The 16,886-nt window shown below is 37.6% G+C and overlaps 1 protein-coding gene across 11 annotated transcripts in view; it reads right to left on the bottom strand.

Annotated features, from left to right (window-relative positions):
- Positions 1-16,886, bottom strand: part of BMAL1 (basic helix-loop-helix ARNT like 1) — a 51,350-nt gene that overhangs the window by 21,563 nt on the left and 12,901 nt on the right. For 5 of the 11 annotated variants that reach the window (XM_085300821.1, XM_085300823.1, XM_085300822.1 and 2 more), the window contains 4 exons: positions 4,334-4,457; positions 3,490-3,637; positions 718-738; positions 11-49 (listed from right to left, as the gene is read on the bottom strand). In XM_085300821.1, the coding sequence (XP_085156947.1) occupies positions 11-49; positions 718-738; positions 3,490-3,629 (200 nt within the window). In that variant the 5' untranslated portion in view covers positions 3,630-3,637; positions 4,334-4,457. Of the gene's footprint in view, positions 1-10; positions 50-717; positions 739-3,489; positions 3,638-4,333; positions 4,458-13,554; positions 13,642-14,878; positions 14,928-16,886 lie in introns of those variants that run through there. The other 6 variants (XM_085300819.1, XM_085300820.1, XM_085300827.1 and 3 more) reach the window with 4 other exon arrangements.

The raw sequence follows: 16,886 nt of genomic DNA, 5'->3' as shown, positions 1-16,886 counted from the left end.
TCAATAGTACCTTCCATGTTGGTCATCTTTATCTGTATCCATACCTTCCCTGCAGAAACAGAACAAAGCAATTTATCATAAATTAAGCAGGATTAGTAAAGCTCTCACCAACCGCCATAAAATTATTTAAATCCTAAGCACAAAAATAACTCAAATTAAAAAATATAAAAATGAGAACTTAGAAGAACTAGAGAAGTTCTGGGTTTTGCAATACTAAAACATTTTCCTAAACCGGTTCTCTCCTTTAAAGCAAGCCAAATGGCACAGTTTGATGTATTTGACAGTAAAAAATGCTGCAGTTCAAAGATGCCACCTATTACAATTTTTTTTTTCAATTAATTAGAGAAAAAAAATGAAAAAGCAGGTATTTTTCATGCCTTCATCAGAAATACGGCAAATAACTTGAAGAAGTTAAAATAAAAAGGACACTTCTTAATACATTTTGTAATTATAACTACAAAAATAAGGAGAGAGGAAAGCCTAAATCTTCACAGTAGAGCCTGGTAAAAGACTTTGGATGCCTACAACTACAGCACTATTATTTTTTGTATGATTAAATCTATACAACTGTGTTTAAATAGACATTCTTAAATCTGGTGTGAATTCTGATTTAAATTGTACCTATAAGTTCTAGGCAAAGAGAGGGAATGGTGAGGAAAAAGACATGGCACCTTGAAATTTCAAGTTTGAAGTGATTATTGAAATATTTGTACTTACTCAAAAGGAAAGCCATCAAGTCTGAAAAGATAAAGAAAAAAAATATACTATACATAAGAAGTTATAACACTACCCACATTTTTGCTGAACTTCTTAAACTAACAATTTATATTCTATTTGAAATGAAAGCACAATGAAAAAGACAACAGCAATGAAAGTTCGTATTCTAGGGTGACAAATTTGTTCAAGTAGATGTACTTTCAGAAAGAATAATTCTGCTTTTTAAGGTGGGATAATGTTACAGTTCATTACACTAAATGTGAAACATTAGACATAATTTAGAACAGCTGTTTTACTATTATGCAAATTATTATGATCCTGTTTCATTTGCAGAAATGAATAGATCTCTGCTTTACACATATTGCCCTTGTGGTTAGGTAAATGGAATTTCAGAGGACTCCAAGGCCGGGAATAAAAAACATATCTCAAGTTTCTCAGGTTTTTGATTCAGCAGGACAAATCTTTTAGTTAGTACTGAAGTCTTAATTCTGAAAATTATACAGACCTCCTCATATCATACACAAAATAAAAGAAATCTCTATATGCAAATTAACTTTTGATATCACTTCAGGACTGCAAAGGGGCCTGAAACAACACTGAGCTTTAAAAAATTGAGAGGCTAGATGTTTTTTTTTTTTTTTTAGAAATTTTATGACAATTTTAGTTTTTTAGTCATTAACATATTACCATTACTTCAGTTCAACATTAGACATTAAGATTCTTAAAAATAAACGTAGTCTTTCATATTATTCAGTGTACTTTCTAATTAACCACCTTTGTGATTAGTTTTTTAAGGAAGTCTGAATAATGCTAAGTGTTTTCTTCATCTCTCTAATTTACACACTCAAGTTACTGTATTAGTCAATGACTCAAAGCACTTCTGACACTTACAAAGAAATAGCATGCAGGTCTAGAGTAAAACTTAGAAACAGAAATGAGGCATCAATTATCCACTTATATAGGTATCTGAACTACTGTTCCCAAGGAATGATTTATATGCTGTAGTAAATCACAAAGTAGATATGGCATCTCAGTTCTTAATTGTTTCWGTGCAAATTCAATTGCAATCAGGTTGCTAATGAAAACAGACGTGATCTTTAGCTACAGGATGCTTCCTGGGACACAAAGTCCATTTTAGCCTTAGAAGAACCCAGAAAGAAAAATGTAAAAGAGGTATTTCCACCAGCTAATTTACTAATGCTTCCAAACAGTTTATTACTTTTTTTAATCATATATTATTTTAAATTAAAACTTTATTCCCAAGAAAGGAACTGTTTTGGGACCTGMGAGCAAAGTCTTGGATTCCAGCATTTAACAAGAACAGACTGTAGTGGAGAATGGATAACCTTTGCTGAAGCAGGCTGGACAGGAATTTCCCTGAAGGAGTTGCAGGAGAAAGAATTTAGGTGAAGCTGGTATGGAGAGCTAAAAGAGCAGCTCACCAATAAGCTTGTTTGTACTTGAGAGGTGAATAGAGATCACCACCAAAATAGTGAGGTTCTTCCTTATTCCTTGACTAACTTCATTGGTCAAGGAAGCATAAAGCTGAACCCTCGTAACAATTTATAAAAGAAAGAGATCGTTAATGGGGAGCAAAAAGCTGAACAGCAGCATCTCTGAACAATGTTTACAGATACATACATACAGAAAGATGAATCAAGGGAGTCTATCTTAAGTTCTGTGCAAAAATACGAATTTTTGGAAACTATCATTTCCTTTGCAATGCAACATGAACTGTAGTAAGACGACAGCCATTGTAAACTTATTCTACTTAGGATTTAAGGAAACAGTATTTTTACATATTTAATAAAATGCAAACACAACCTAAACGGCAGAATTACAACTTACAAGAGCAAGCTGTCTTTTGGAAAAGAGGACTTGAGCAATGCTTCCTAGCCAGAAAAATAAAGATGAAGAAATCCTTTCTAGAGAAGAGGAAGTTGTTAAGATYGAAGCTATTCACTGAATTTTGTGGTAGTCAATTCAACTAGAGGGAGTTATCTTTTTTTTCAGGAAGGTTAATCACAAATTATGGAAGATAGGTAGGTATGTATGTATGTATGTCCAGAGCCTCTAAATAGTAACTAAAATTTTGCACATAAGTTGTCCTAAAGAGAAGCTCTGGATTAAAAATTGTACACCTCCCTGCAAAAGGAACTATCATCACTTCAACAGCCCATGACAATCAGATCTGTGGAGAGTTGCAAAAAAAATGGATGTTACATAAAAGTGGACTACATAGCTGTATTAACGGATGGGACCCATCCAAATTAACCTCAACTAGCCACTTTCAATTTATAACACATATGATGAGGGCAAAAATAGGAAAACAGAAGTAATTATTCTTAGTTTTGCTTCTGCTTTTTAATTGATTATTAATTTCCTTCTTGCTAGTCAGACTACCTATTTCCTATGCAAATGGTCAACATAATCATCCTTCACATTGTACATTTCATCTATATTAATTTATCTTTCCTGATCACATAAAAGATTTCTCTCCTCAGTCTTATCCCAAAAGCCTTGGAACAGATTTGACACTAGCTGCACAACCCTCAAAACTGGCTGCACTAAAATGAAGGCTTTATGTTTATTATTAAATAATGAACTTTCTTATTAGTGTATAGTAACTTTTTACTTCATTAAAACCTTTACAATAGGCTATCATGAAAAGGTTAAGAAAATCATTATGAATACTTCCACTGTCTCCCCCACCGTGACGTTCTGTCATAACACTATTTTCAATAGTGCTAAATCAGCAGAAATCCAGCTTACTGATAATCAGTAGAGCTTCCTTTCCTTTTCCTGTTACAATCCATTCCTGAAGTGCTAAGGGAACTCGAGATCAAGTCTGTAGGATCTGGTGACATGAAGTCACTAATTGTAGAAGAAATGTCCATCCTTTGGTCTGCCATTGCTTTGTCTAAAGTTATCAAAAAAAAAAAAAAGAAGACTGCATTAATAGAATCAGAAACTTGATATTTTTAACCAAAAACAAATTTCAAACTTAGTATACTTAATACCTGCAATAATTTCAATTCCATTATTTGCTTTTGTCATAAAACAGACACAAGCTATCACTCTTTCTTTCAAATACTGTTGTATTAAACATAGCATACAAACCACAACCATTCTCAAAACACATTACTTAACAGAGCGTTTTGCAGAATTGTCAATGTGAGCTGGAACTGAACAGGGTTTACTGTTAACTGGCCAGCCAACTGCTGCTAATCAACATAAAGGCTAAGTTCTGTTTGCCTTTTGCTTAGTGGAGACACTAATTTGACTGTCTCCTTCCTTCAGCTGCTGATTATATTCTCAAAATTCATAAAAATTGGGAGTTCCACTTCCATCAAATTCCTTGAAATAGAGTTCAAAATATTTCCATAGTAAACCAGGTTAAATGAACACTAGCACAAAAGTCCCCATCTAATAACCCAGCTACGGTCTAAGAAGCCTAGTTAAAGGTGCAAAAGAATTTGATTAGGTTTTTGTTCTAAATGATGTACATTTTAAACCTCTAGACTGCAAATAACTCATTTAATTATATTGCCAGAGAGACACAGTAAAGAGCTTTTCCATTACTAAAGAGCATCATCTATGAAACAAAGAATGTTACCTGAAAGTCTGCCTTGGAAGCCTAGATTCACCTAGGGGAAGAAGCTGATGCTCTGCCTGAAGCAGTTGATCACCTTAAAACATTTTCATGCCCTGCAATTTGTTATTCGAATATTTCCAAGAACCTGAACAAAAAGAAAATCAGCTATCATGAAAATCATTTTCAAGATAAGTTCATCTTGAAAAATTGAAAAACTGTTTCTTCAACTTTTGAACAGAGCATCATCCTGTTTTTCTGGAAGCAGAGCTTCTAAGCTCAGGGGTTCATTGTGCATCTCACCACTCATCAGCCTTCTAAGGTCTTTTGTCAGTAACAACAACAAAAAGTGGTATTTCTGAATGTGTGGACATACTGGTAACAGCAAATGAAGAGTTGGCGCCAGGTCACTGACAAAAGCTGTATCAATATAAATTTAAATCAAATTATGAGCTCTCATTGAATCCAGAACCATAACTGTTTTTAGAAGGGAACTGTCATCCACACTAATATAGTTACTTGTAGATCAGGCTTTATTTTCTTCTTATTTCAGCCCTTTCCTAGTTGTCTCTTTTGTCTCTCTTACACAAAGCAGCACAACCATAAATTTAGTCCTGTGATAAGTTACTGAGGTCTACGAGATTACCATAGCTTAATTTATAACACAGCAGTTAAACCACAGTCACTGACCATTTCTCTGCTCTTGGTCTATCAGATGCAAAGAGAATGCTATCTTTAACCTCAGYTGATGTGCAACAGTTAGTTACAGCTAAACCTAAGAGTGGCCTGTGCCTAAGYCTTATACATTTAGTGATAAAGTAGACACCTAACTGCCTACAGTGATAATTTTCTCTGCTAAGTACTGTGCATCCACAATTCAGTCCTAGAATCTACCATAAAACCCTGGGCACTGTACAGCGCATGCTCTGGAAATGAGCAGCTTCCAAAATCTCTGGCCCACTCACGCATCATTAACTTTCCGAAGATCCTGAACACCACCACATACAACTACCTGAGTACTTGCTGAGCTCAAATTTTACTGCTTAAGATAATTTTAGGGACCTCAGAGAGAAGGTTGGGACACACTAGAATAAACGAAATGTTTTCCTAAGTTTGACATAGTCTTTTTAAGAATACTTATGATAGTCAGTGTTTCAGAAGGAAAGGGAAGGAAAAAAGGGATACTATGAGAAAAGGGGATGGGAAGAAGAAGGGACAAAAAGGCTGCATAGGTCATCAGTATGTTTTCATGCAAAAGGTTGCTTTCTTGTTTACCTCAAAATATAACTTTAAAAAGCAGTTTCACAGAAAAATTCTATAAATTATCCATTCAACTGTGCTATTTTAAATTGTATAAATAACAAGAGCATATACTTCATAGTTTCAAAGCAGCTATTTTAAGTTTCTGGGCTGTTTAAACATAGCAAAACTACATTAAAAATAAAAAGAATTTTCAATTTCTTTTCAAGTCAGCCCCTTCTCCACAATGTCCGAAATGCTCATCTCGCTTCTAACAACCACAGTCCTACGTTTCAGCCTTATGGGAATAAAGAATCATGTATGTCTCTTGAAATGAGGTTTAATGTTAAAAAATGTCAACTCAATGATCAGAGGAACATCAGCATGCTCCAGTATAATAAGCAGCGAACAGTTCAGCAAACTTTGTTTTATTGTTAGGCTTTCTTAAAAATCTGGAAGAGGGAACACTTCAGCAGTTTTTCAGCCTCAAGCTGCTGGTTGTTCAATGGCTCAAAAATCCTCTACAAAAAGTAACACACACAAAAAAATACCCATAAATAAAAGCAAAGCCCAAATCTTCCGATTATGACCCCAAGCCTGTTGCCAAGGTAATTCAAGAACCTACTTGAAAAAATGCCATGTAGGTCACTTCCTGATTAAATTCCCCTGTAGGTAAAGAATCAAACAATATTTTGTCACTGTGTTGCATCAGATAGTGTCTCTCCACAGCCTAGTTTGGACTGCTTCCTTCAGGATTTCCTCCCTTGCATCAATCTTTCTCTAACTCCCCCCCCCCCCCACCGGAGCCTAATGAGACAGTAAACAAATCTTATTGTTCTTCTGTTAAAAAAAAAAAAAGTTAGATGTCATGTGACTAGCTTAATCATGCAGCAAAGCTGATCACGAGTACATAAACACCTCTAAGCAAATCAAGGTCAGAGTTAAAGTAGGTCAACTAAGTCTGCCAGGCTGGGGAGTTTGGACCTCTTTACACAAACACCGGCTTTAACTAAACCCCAGGCAAGATTCAACTACTTCCAGCATACGTTTATTTAAGAAGAAATGTAACAATTCATAATTTTGTGAATCAGAAATGTGTTGTATACTAAAAACTAATGCTTTTAGGTTTATTTCACAGTGATAGAGGAAAACTGTGGTGTGGCTTCCTTAAGAAATAATTGAGAAGACACTCATTGTCCTCATGCATAATGACTGAACTGAAAACAGATAGCTAAAGAAAGGAAATCTTTCTTCCCTTCACAGCCATATTCTATCTCAGATATTAATTTACACAGTAAGGACTAGTAAGAAAGTGGAGATAAATAATCTTTATTCTTCTCTATCTACATTTCTGCAAGATGTGTTGTAGACATCTCCAGATGTGGGTGCATTCAATGAAAGTGGGAAATTTCTGTGGGAATTTTCTTCTACTGCTCAGCAGTAGAAGGACTGCAATATTCCTACATGGATTTCAAGACAGACACAGGCATGCAGAGGCATGGTTGCTAAAAGTGACAAGTAGTTCTTTTAATAACAGAATTATTAAAAAAAAAAAATCAAAGGAAGATCCCTAAAGCAAAGCAGTAATATTYTCCTTCGCCTCTAGCACTAAAGGAACAGCTGTCCAAATACTCCTTATCTGTTCAATATATGGATATTGTTTTGTTTTAATGGTACACTTTTATTCCTTGAACTTCCTGAAATTATTTGTAAGACTATTCCATACTCCCAGAAGAGAAAATGTCATAGGCTAGTATCATCTCCCACGCAGATGTTTTAGATACACAGTATCCATGGAGCATAGAACTAATTTTACCCCGCTTTGCTTGTTGTGGGCATCCTTTTACCAGTCACTCAACATCATGGTTACCAAACTTTGGCAGACCACAAGCCACATTTGAGTACTGGAACTCTTCCCTACCCAAGCACTCAGCAACAGCGGTGGCTCACACTTCCTCCCCATTCTCAACCACACACACAGCGACAGCGATTAGGCCGACTCCTGCATCTCTCGTGTTATCAGCCACTGTTTCCTACCAGACACCTTCACAACATGAGCTGCACAAGTACCCCTTTCTCTGTGAAAAGAGGAGGCACAGCCTTCAACTGCTGAAGTGACTTACTGTTCAAACAGCTGTTCCCTATCCTTCCTAAGAAAAAAGCAGCAGGCTAGAGGGAAGCAGCTCATGAATTCAAACCAGCCACAAAGCTACAAGCTGAATCATTTTGACTTGGGGGGGGGAGGGGAAGGAGTCCCCAACGAACAGAAGAAAAACTCCACAGGCACAAGGAATATCTTTCAGGTCTAGGAAGTCAATTTAAAGGCAGTTTCTCAATAGAGTGCCCACACATACTCCCCTGCCAAAAATCAGGTTTGTTCATCACCACTGTCTCTGAGAAAAGACAAAATACGTTTTATCATGGGATGCTTTCCTACAGGAGCTTTCTAAACTCATACAACACTAAGTGGTAACAGAGCCATAGGGCAATGTTCTCAATGTTATCCTGCTTAGAGAAGCAGTTAGACTTTTAGCTTAGGAGGTGCCTCTTCTTGSTTAAAAGGAAAACCCCTTAAAAGTTTTTTTTTCCCTAGGTATTTTAGCAAAGAACTTTGCTTAAGTGTAAGAATCATTTTAATTACCACTTATTTTAGGTTTTCAAAGAATCAACGTGCTAGCCTTCCATGATGAGATGATGAGCTTGTTTGAAGAAGGGAGAGCAGTGGATGTGGTTTACCTTGACTTTAGTAAAGACTGACACCCATAACATCCTCATAGATAAGCTGATGAGCTGCAGGCTGGATAAATGGTCAGTAAGGTGGACTGAAAACTGGCTGAACTTCCATGCTGCAACAGCTCTGACTTGCAGCATAAAGTCTAGCTAGAGACCAGTAACTAGTGGTGTACCCTAGGGGGCGATAGGAGGGCCAATCCTGTCAAACATTCCCATTAATGACTTGGATGATAGGACTGAGTGCAGCCTCAGGAAGTTCGCAGATTAAACAAAATAGAGGAGTGGCTGACAACCAGATGGCTGTACTGCCATTCAGAGGGACCTCAACAGGCTGGAGAAAGGGGCAAAGAGGAATTTCATGAAGGTCAGGAAAGAGAAATGCAAAGTCCTACCCCTGGGAAAGTAACCCCATGTACAAGTACAGGGACTGGGCCAGCTCTAAAGCAGCTCTGCAGAAAAGGACCTGGGGTTGCTGGTGGACAACAAATTGGATATGAGCCTCACAGCAAAGAACGCCAAAAGCCTTCTGTGCTGCATTCGGTAGAGTTTTGCCAGTAGTAGGGGGAAGGTGATCCTTTCCCTCTACCAAGCACTGTGAGGCCACGTCTGGAGGCCTATGTCCAGGGTTGGGCTCTCCCAAGAGAGACATGGGCCTGCTGGAGTAAATCTCATGAACAGCCACAAAGCTTACAGAGGGATTGGCACATTACTCATATGAGAAGAGGCTGAGAGAGCTTTGACTGTTCAGACACATGAAGAGAAGGCTTGGGGAATCTTACCAATGTGTATAAATACCTGATGGGAGGGTGTAAAGAGAACTACATGATCACATAGGCAAGCATCATCCAATTCTGACCTATCCTGGTGGTGATGACCCTAATCCAATTTCACAGCACCTATAGAAAGGTTGGCAGGGAGATCATCTAGTCCAATATTCCTGCTCAAAGTAGGAATACTACAGCAGGTTCTCCAGGTAAAGTGGGGTTCTTAGTATCTCCACAGACTTCACAACCTCCCTGGGCAACCTGTTCCAATGTTTGGTCATTTCTTATGTTCTCCCTTTGTACTCTTCCATCATGTATTTATACACATTGATAAGATCCCCCTAGGCTTTCTCAAAATTCAACAGTCCCAGTTCTCTCTGCCTCTCCTCAGAGGAGAGAGGCTCTGATCTAAATCCACAACCTTCTTGTCCTGGGGAGCCCAGCACTGCACATAGCACTCCAGATGTGGCCTCACCAGTACTCAGTAGAGGGGAAGGATCACCTCCCTCAACCTGCTAGCAATGCTTTAATGCAGAACAGAAGCTAATGCAACCCAATGTAGTACAGAAGGCTGCTGGCTGCCTTTGCCACCAGGGCACATTGTTGGCTCATATTCAGCTTTTTGTCCACCAGGAACCCCAATTCTCTGCAGAGCTACTTCACAGCTGGTCAGTCCCAGTCTGTACTGGTACCTGGGGTTATTCCTCAGGGCAGGACTCTGCATTTCTCTTTCCTGACCTTCATGAAGTTCCTTCTTTGCCCCTTTCTCCAGCCTGTTGAGGTCCCTCTGAATGGCAGTACAATCATCTGGTTGTTAACCACTCCTCCCTATTTTGTGTTGTCTGCATTTATAACAAGCAAAACCTAGCATGTTCTTCTCTGTGAAGCAGAGAAATGCCTGTTTTGAAGGTGAGTCCTGCAGATAGAGATTACAGACTATCTTGGGGGGGAGAAGAACTGGAACAAAACCAAACCCCATCCATGAACCCTTCAAGGAATCACATCTATTGAGTCTAAAAGGAGGTTGTCCGCAGTATAGATGAGGTATTTCCCTTCCTAGTAGGGCAGGGATATACATCACTAGTGATACAGTGAAGTGTAGCATAACATTCTACTGAATGGTCACCAAGTTTGGAGACTCTATCATTATCAGAGGTAGCATCCTAACCTACCTTTCAACTCTCAGCCACAGGAGATGTCATTCCTCCCATGTCTCAAAGGAATCTTTCTGCCAACRTATTTCAGTGAATCTCAGCTAAGAGAATGTTTCAAAGCTTGCTAGTTCATAAACCTTATTGAAAGTTATACTAAGTATAAACTCTCCTTCAGTCAGACTCCTTGGCCTCTGATCCTTTGATGTAAGCTCATGTTGTCCCCTTTAAACACTTCCTTTTGGGTAGCCATCAAAAGGAAAGCTCACATGGAAACTAATCAAACCTTTGAGAAAGGGTGGTGATAGACACTCTTGTAAATTAGTAGCAAGATGCTGCTGTTAAGGGAACTTGGCTTGTTTTAATAACCAACCCACCAATTCACATTAAGTTCAGGCATTGCTTCTACAGGAATAAAAATGGACCGGTGCTCCTTGGAAGATATGGTTTCAGAGGATTTCTGCAGCACACTTAAAGAGGGTTGTTACCAACACATAAAGCAAACCTGTAGCCTCTACACAGGCCTCAAAGCAACAAGTATTGGTCCTACAGTCACTAAATACTGGGTATAATGATACCAATGATCAAATAAACTATCAAGTTCAGTCACAGTAGCCAGAACTACAGTAATCAATACCAATGTCTTAGCTGAGACAACAGGGACAAGTGGATGCTGCCTCAGAGTTGTTGCAAGCATTTCACTGAGAGGTTTATCACATTTTATACACACASTAAGACCCCCACCCCACCAGTATTCTAGAAATACATTTTCATTTTTTAATCTCAAAAGTCAATGAAATGGAAATTTTAAGGAGGTTTTACAAAAAAGTAAAGCTGTCAATAAAAGCCAATCTCCTACAAAAAGTAGGAAAAATTAAACAGAGGTAAACCTATATATAAGTAAATATCAATGCAAGATCCATTCTCAATTAGCATACTTCTTGACTTTGGATATATTACTTGACATGGTCCAGGTGATCAAAAATTGCCAGTTTGATAAAACAGAGAGAATAAAATTAGTTATCTGAGAACAGTTGCTTTCAGAAGAAAAGTGAACTTTGATATGAGAAGGGTTTTCACTATTCATAAAATGTTACTTTAAGACAAGAGTATAGACATTTTGTTCAGCGTAGCACCCTAAAGTTTCTGTAAGTTACAGAAGACAATAGTTATATTAAGAAATAGGGAACACCAATGATAAATACTGGTAAAGTTAGTTCACAGAAATGTATATGTTAAGATGTAGTATTTAATATTCATTTATTCCAATCCCTCAGAAGAGTGTTCCTTCCTATACATTCAGAAAAAGTATTAAGTTTTCAACATTACAAAAAAACCACCTGAATAACACTTAAAATTAATAGAAAAAAGAAGCTTTAAGTCCTGTAGCTATACACCAAATTCTACTCTTGACATCAAAATTCTTTATTCTATTAGAAACACTGACCCCTATACAGTCCAAGTAGGAAAAGCTACTCCCTGAATTATAAGCTCAGTTTGGTTGTCAAACTGAGTTTCCAAGCCAGGTCCAACCTCCAGTGAGTGAAGCCTGCACTATTTTACAACCATAGAATGAAATCTTTATCAACTCCAAGCCATCCAAAATATTTTTTTGGGGGGCAGGGGGGAGGGAGGGGAAGGAGAGGAAGGAGGGGATAGAGAGGGGAATAAAAGACTGAGGGAAAGCTACCCTACTAGATGGACAGATCTATTATCTGTAATTAAATGTGCCTTAAGTAACAATCTAACTAAAGATATTGTTGACTTCCATAGCCACTTATGTACTTCAGTGTGCTTTGATTGGAAGCCTTAAACAGACCTCTCAACTGAGGATTCAGTGGTTTTGTGAAGTTTCCCAAAGTTTAAGTACTGCTCTTAATCTGTCAAAGTAATATATCTTGTCTTGTGCAGCATTCAGTAAACTTCAAAGCAGAACTTACAAGAAAACTCCTTAAGAGAACCGTACACTATCCAGAATAACAGACATTTCCAGAACAGGAGAAGCATAGAAGATAACCAGATAATCTACTTAACTCATTCCTCCCATTTACACAAATAGTAGAAATTTACAAATCAGTGCATCTTTAACTAGGAATACCTACCTTCTGCATGTGCAGTCAAAAAGAAGTAGCTTTCTATTCCAAGAGTTCATCTTACTCCTATCTATGAGCACTGCTTATTGCAGGCATATCCTTTAGATACAGGCTTTAAAATTACATCCTCATCCTTCAGTTACCCAAACTGGATAAGCTAAGTTTCATACAGTTTAATATATGTCATCTAATTTAGGGCTTAGTAAGAATCCTGAAGCCTGATTGTTCATTGCAAACTATTATCATCATGATGAGTTCTGGACAAGTTGAAATTTTCCATACCATGGCTAAGTGAAGCTCCAATATTCTCACAGCTGGCAAACATTCTTCCTGCAGTTCTTCATCTCCAAAGCTGCCTTTAAATGGTGGGAAGGCAAGTTCCTCTCATCAAGTTGTAAGAAATGTGCCTTCTAGAATGCATGAGTTACCAGTCTCATAAAATACTTCCATGTTTCAAAGGTAGAAGTTGTATGTCAGATACCTCTCTAATACTTACCCCATCTGATCTTCTATTGTAACATACCATGAAATCCATTCTAGGATTTCTTCCTCAAGCTTACAACTTCTGTTTGCGCTTTAATATATTTTGCAACAGGATGTTTTGATTTAAAGATTTCAAGTGAGAATAAGCTCAAGTCAACATTTTTTTTCTTAATGACAAAGCACTATTTTTGCACTGCAAGTTGGCTACCCCAGCTTCCAGCTACTGAATTTGCTATGTGCTTTTGTAAGGTTTCAAAACATCAGTTAGAAATTCTTTTCTTAATTATTTTGAATTCCTTCTCTCCTCCTCATACTGGAGAATTGTAGGCATCAAAACTAGACATTGCATTCAAGCACTGATGTGACTAATCCCGCTTAAGTAATATGTCCTCACTTGACTTTTCTTGTTTTTGCATTCAAGGATATTTTAGCCATTTTTCAGTTTATCACCAAGGTGAACCACCCCTCAATTCTCACCTCTCAAGTGCATCTATTAAGATGATAAAGCTAGTTTCTTGTATCTTGTTYGGGTTAGATCACCTGGTCCAAATACTGTTAGACATTCTCTGTAAAGTCTGTTTTTTAAGTCATATGACTACAAACTCAACTGCATTTGGCCTGTGTGAGATCCTTCTTTCAGAGGTCTGTTGCCAAACAAATTAAAACAACTAATAAAAAAAATAACAGTTCAAAACCAGAAAGTTCATATATTCAGGGAAGAAAGCTGAGAAACAAGAGTGCAAAAACATCATTAAGAGTGTAGACATGGGTTATATTTATACCTTTTATTTCCAGCTTTTACACAGTTCCTTTGGTCCTCCTAAATTCCATCTCTGCCTAGAAGAAACTGCCTCTGCTCTCAGCACACTCTGCCAGTCTCCTTGCCAGTCTGACAAAGAGAAGTTGACAGGCTGTCAGCTTTCCTTTGATCCTAAAGTTATATCTTGGGGAAAACCAAGATATTCTCAGCTTGCCTGAAACAAAGCTGGAGATATTCCCCAATAAAATGCTTCTCCATTGTTTCCTCCAGCATGTATATCTCTCTTTTCTCTCACTGATTTAAGAATTCCTAATTTTGCAAAAAGTCAAAAGCTGTCAAATATGCATCAGATCCATATGAACATCAATATTTCTTCCCTCAAACCATCTCAGAACTATGTTAAAGGCTCAGTTTCATTATTGTTCTCCCACCCACTACATCACTGTATTTTAGATAAAGGTATCACAGCTTTTTGTTTAGTATATGAGTAGGTAACTGCAAAAACAAAAAGAGAAGAACATGCAGAAGAACACACAGTGACAGTATACCCACTGTATTTCTTAGTTAGTATGTGTAAACAGAAAATTACAAGTTACAATTTTCATTTCCTGACTTTCAACTTCAAGAAGGTAAAAATCCCCACTTATGCAAGTGGATTCAGCTTCTAGTCTTTCAAATCTGCATCTGGAGTCCTTTTGATTTCTGGGAAGCAACAATAAACTTCATTTATGTTAATGAATGTTAACAGCTTGATTTCCTACAGTCATACTATTTGCCAGTGACTACCCAAATCAAGCTGGTAAGAACTGAGGCACTGCAACAATTCAACAGTTGCACATTTTCCATTAAACATACTAAGCAAGACACAAACATCAAATAAAGTTACCGCATGCTATTTTCACTACTGTTCAATACTTCAAAAAAATAGTATCCTTCCCACTTTTTAAATGAATGATCTACTGCTAACACTGAGAAAGGCAGCATTTTGAAATGATGACAGCTCATGCTGCTGCATTATCTGCTACTCTGCTCTTCAGAATGATTGACTTCAAGCAGTTATGAACCACAGCAATAGTAAACACAGTGAGAACTAGGGCAAGTTCCCAACCCTTCCCTAGGACAGCACAAATACTGATACAGTGCATTATAAGCAGAATTGCCGTAGCTGAAAACTACTCATTCAGCTATCCAACAAACAGCAGYGCTTGCTCTGGCACAGAACAGGAGAGCTTCTTCAAGACTTGGATCATACTTCTGTTGTTTTGAAATGACCATGCAACCAGAAAGACAATTAAAAGTAATCCTTTAACAGGACATTCAAAAGAAAGGTAAAAGTGTCAACATACCATATGCTGAATGCATAAGTGACTTATACGTCTGGCTTCTTCCGCCTCTGCATAGCACTGGCTATTTTTTTGTTTTTCTTCCTAACTCAGATAAACTGAGATTTCTGTGCAAGGCAGTATATCTACATGGTAAGCCCAGAGTAGTCCATGAGGCACGTTTCACTAAAGTCAGCATCTAGTAAATTTCACTTCTTAGACTTCATAAATTACAACATTCAAAGTAAGTCAGTGGGGTAAATCAAGCGATAATTCAGGCAGAAACCATGCAGAATATTTCCTGTCCTTCATGTTTATGCCCAGAGTAGTAAGTGCCTTGATAAAAACCTTTATGTCTTGGAAAGAGTCCTATTTGTGTAGCTCAGGAAAAGCATGATACACTGTTAAATCTCACAGCAAAGTTTCATAGAATATCTGATATAACATTTTACAGACATCATCTGATATAACATTTGAATGGCCTTTTCCTTCTCTTCACTGTTACCCTTCCCCCAGATTTTTCTTCTAGTACTCTGGCACAGACTTCCCACAGGATCCATGGCCTGTCTGCACAGTGTGTCAAGTCAACTTGCTCATCAGGCTAAATACTAACTTGACAGAAAGCACAGTCTTCTGTGGAACTAGCAAACTGTCTTGTAAAAAGGTCAGATGATACTCTGAACTAGCACAAACAAGGGGATGAGATTGCCAGAAGGTGGGAAGCAGAACTATCCCCTTCACCCCTTCAACAGCAGTGGGGATAGAATATGCCTGCTGCATCCTTTAATTGCATGTGCAGAGCAAAAATTGTTTTCCAGCTTATTCAGCCTAGCATGATTTATTTTCATACGTAAATTCCTGTGCTAAGCACAGGTTTGTGTAAAGCAAGGTGTGCTGAAACCTTTATACTGAGTGAACATCTGCACTGTGACATTTCCTTCGCTTCAGGAATTTATTCTTTTGTGAATGACAAGTTAAGAATTTACAAATATGCTACTGGAGGCTTCACATCCTCTCTGTATTTGTTGCTTTAGCAGTAGTAGAAACTTACCTTCTTAAGAAAGCCCTACAGCAATAGGAAAGCTCTTGACAGAAATGGCTCATGAACCACATTCCTCTTCCGTGCATTTATACATTAATGCTGATGTTGACAAGAACTAAATTTGCAAGCCTGTGACATTCAGCAGTCATCTGGGTTATTGCATCTGGATGCAAGTCTTCACATGCATTTTTTTTCAGACAGCATTTTAAATTTCTGTTTTCTATTTTAATAGGAATAGAATTGTTTTAATTTAACAATCATGTTTGAATGTCTACTTTTACATTATAATTGGAACTGTGTTTTAAAATTGCTGTTGTATTTAGAACAAAGACTCACATTTCCAAATTAAAATGTCCATTCACAGTGACAGAATAATGATCAGGAAACAATGAGAATTCACTTAATAGGGCCTTATGTTATGCAGACATCTTAACTATTACAATAAATGAAAAATAAATACAGCAGGTGAGTAAGAATTGAGTGTCACATGCACAAAAACAGACCAAAAACCCCTCCCATGCCATACAGGTGAAATAGGAAGAAAACTTTTTCCGGGGAGGAAAATAACCCCCCCTACAAAAACAGTCTTTTGGTAAAACTCAAGTCTACGTTTTTTGCGATTGCTCATTTAGTTCAAAAATCTGCCCACACAGCAACCCCGTCGCCCCTCCATGACAACAACGCAGAGAAAGCAGACATTAACTGCTGCAAGGAAAAGTTCTTCCAACTCATTGTTCTATTCTGAAGTTGAACATTCCATGACCTACATAGTCTGATCCCAAAGGACCTGTGATCACCAGACAGTTCACATTCCGCCACAGAAAGTTTAAGCAGGTTTAGAAGATCCTTTTTCTGCAAGTAACAGACTCGTGACAGATGTTAATAATGTAGCCCCTCAGTTACCACTTACAAATACTAATAATTATTTACACATCATGAACAGTACTGAGGATTTGGATATCATCCAACAACTCCACAGCAATTCAGATT

The sequence above is a fragment of the Rhea americana genome, unplaced genomic scaffold (assembly GCF_003343005.1).
Source record: "Rhea americana isolate MKP2758 unplaced genomic scaffold, rheAme1 scaffold_17, whole genome shotgun sequence".
NCBI lineage: Eukaryota > Metazoa > Chordata > Aves > Rheiformes > Rheidae > Rhea > Rhea americana.
Note: the sequence above shows the minus strand (reverse complement) of the source record. Positions and strands in the feature narration are given on the sequence as shown.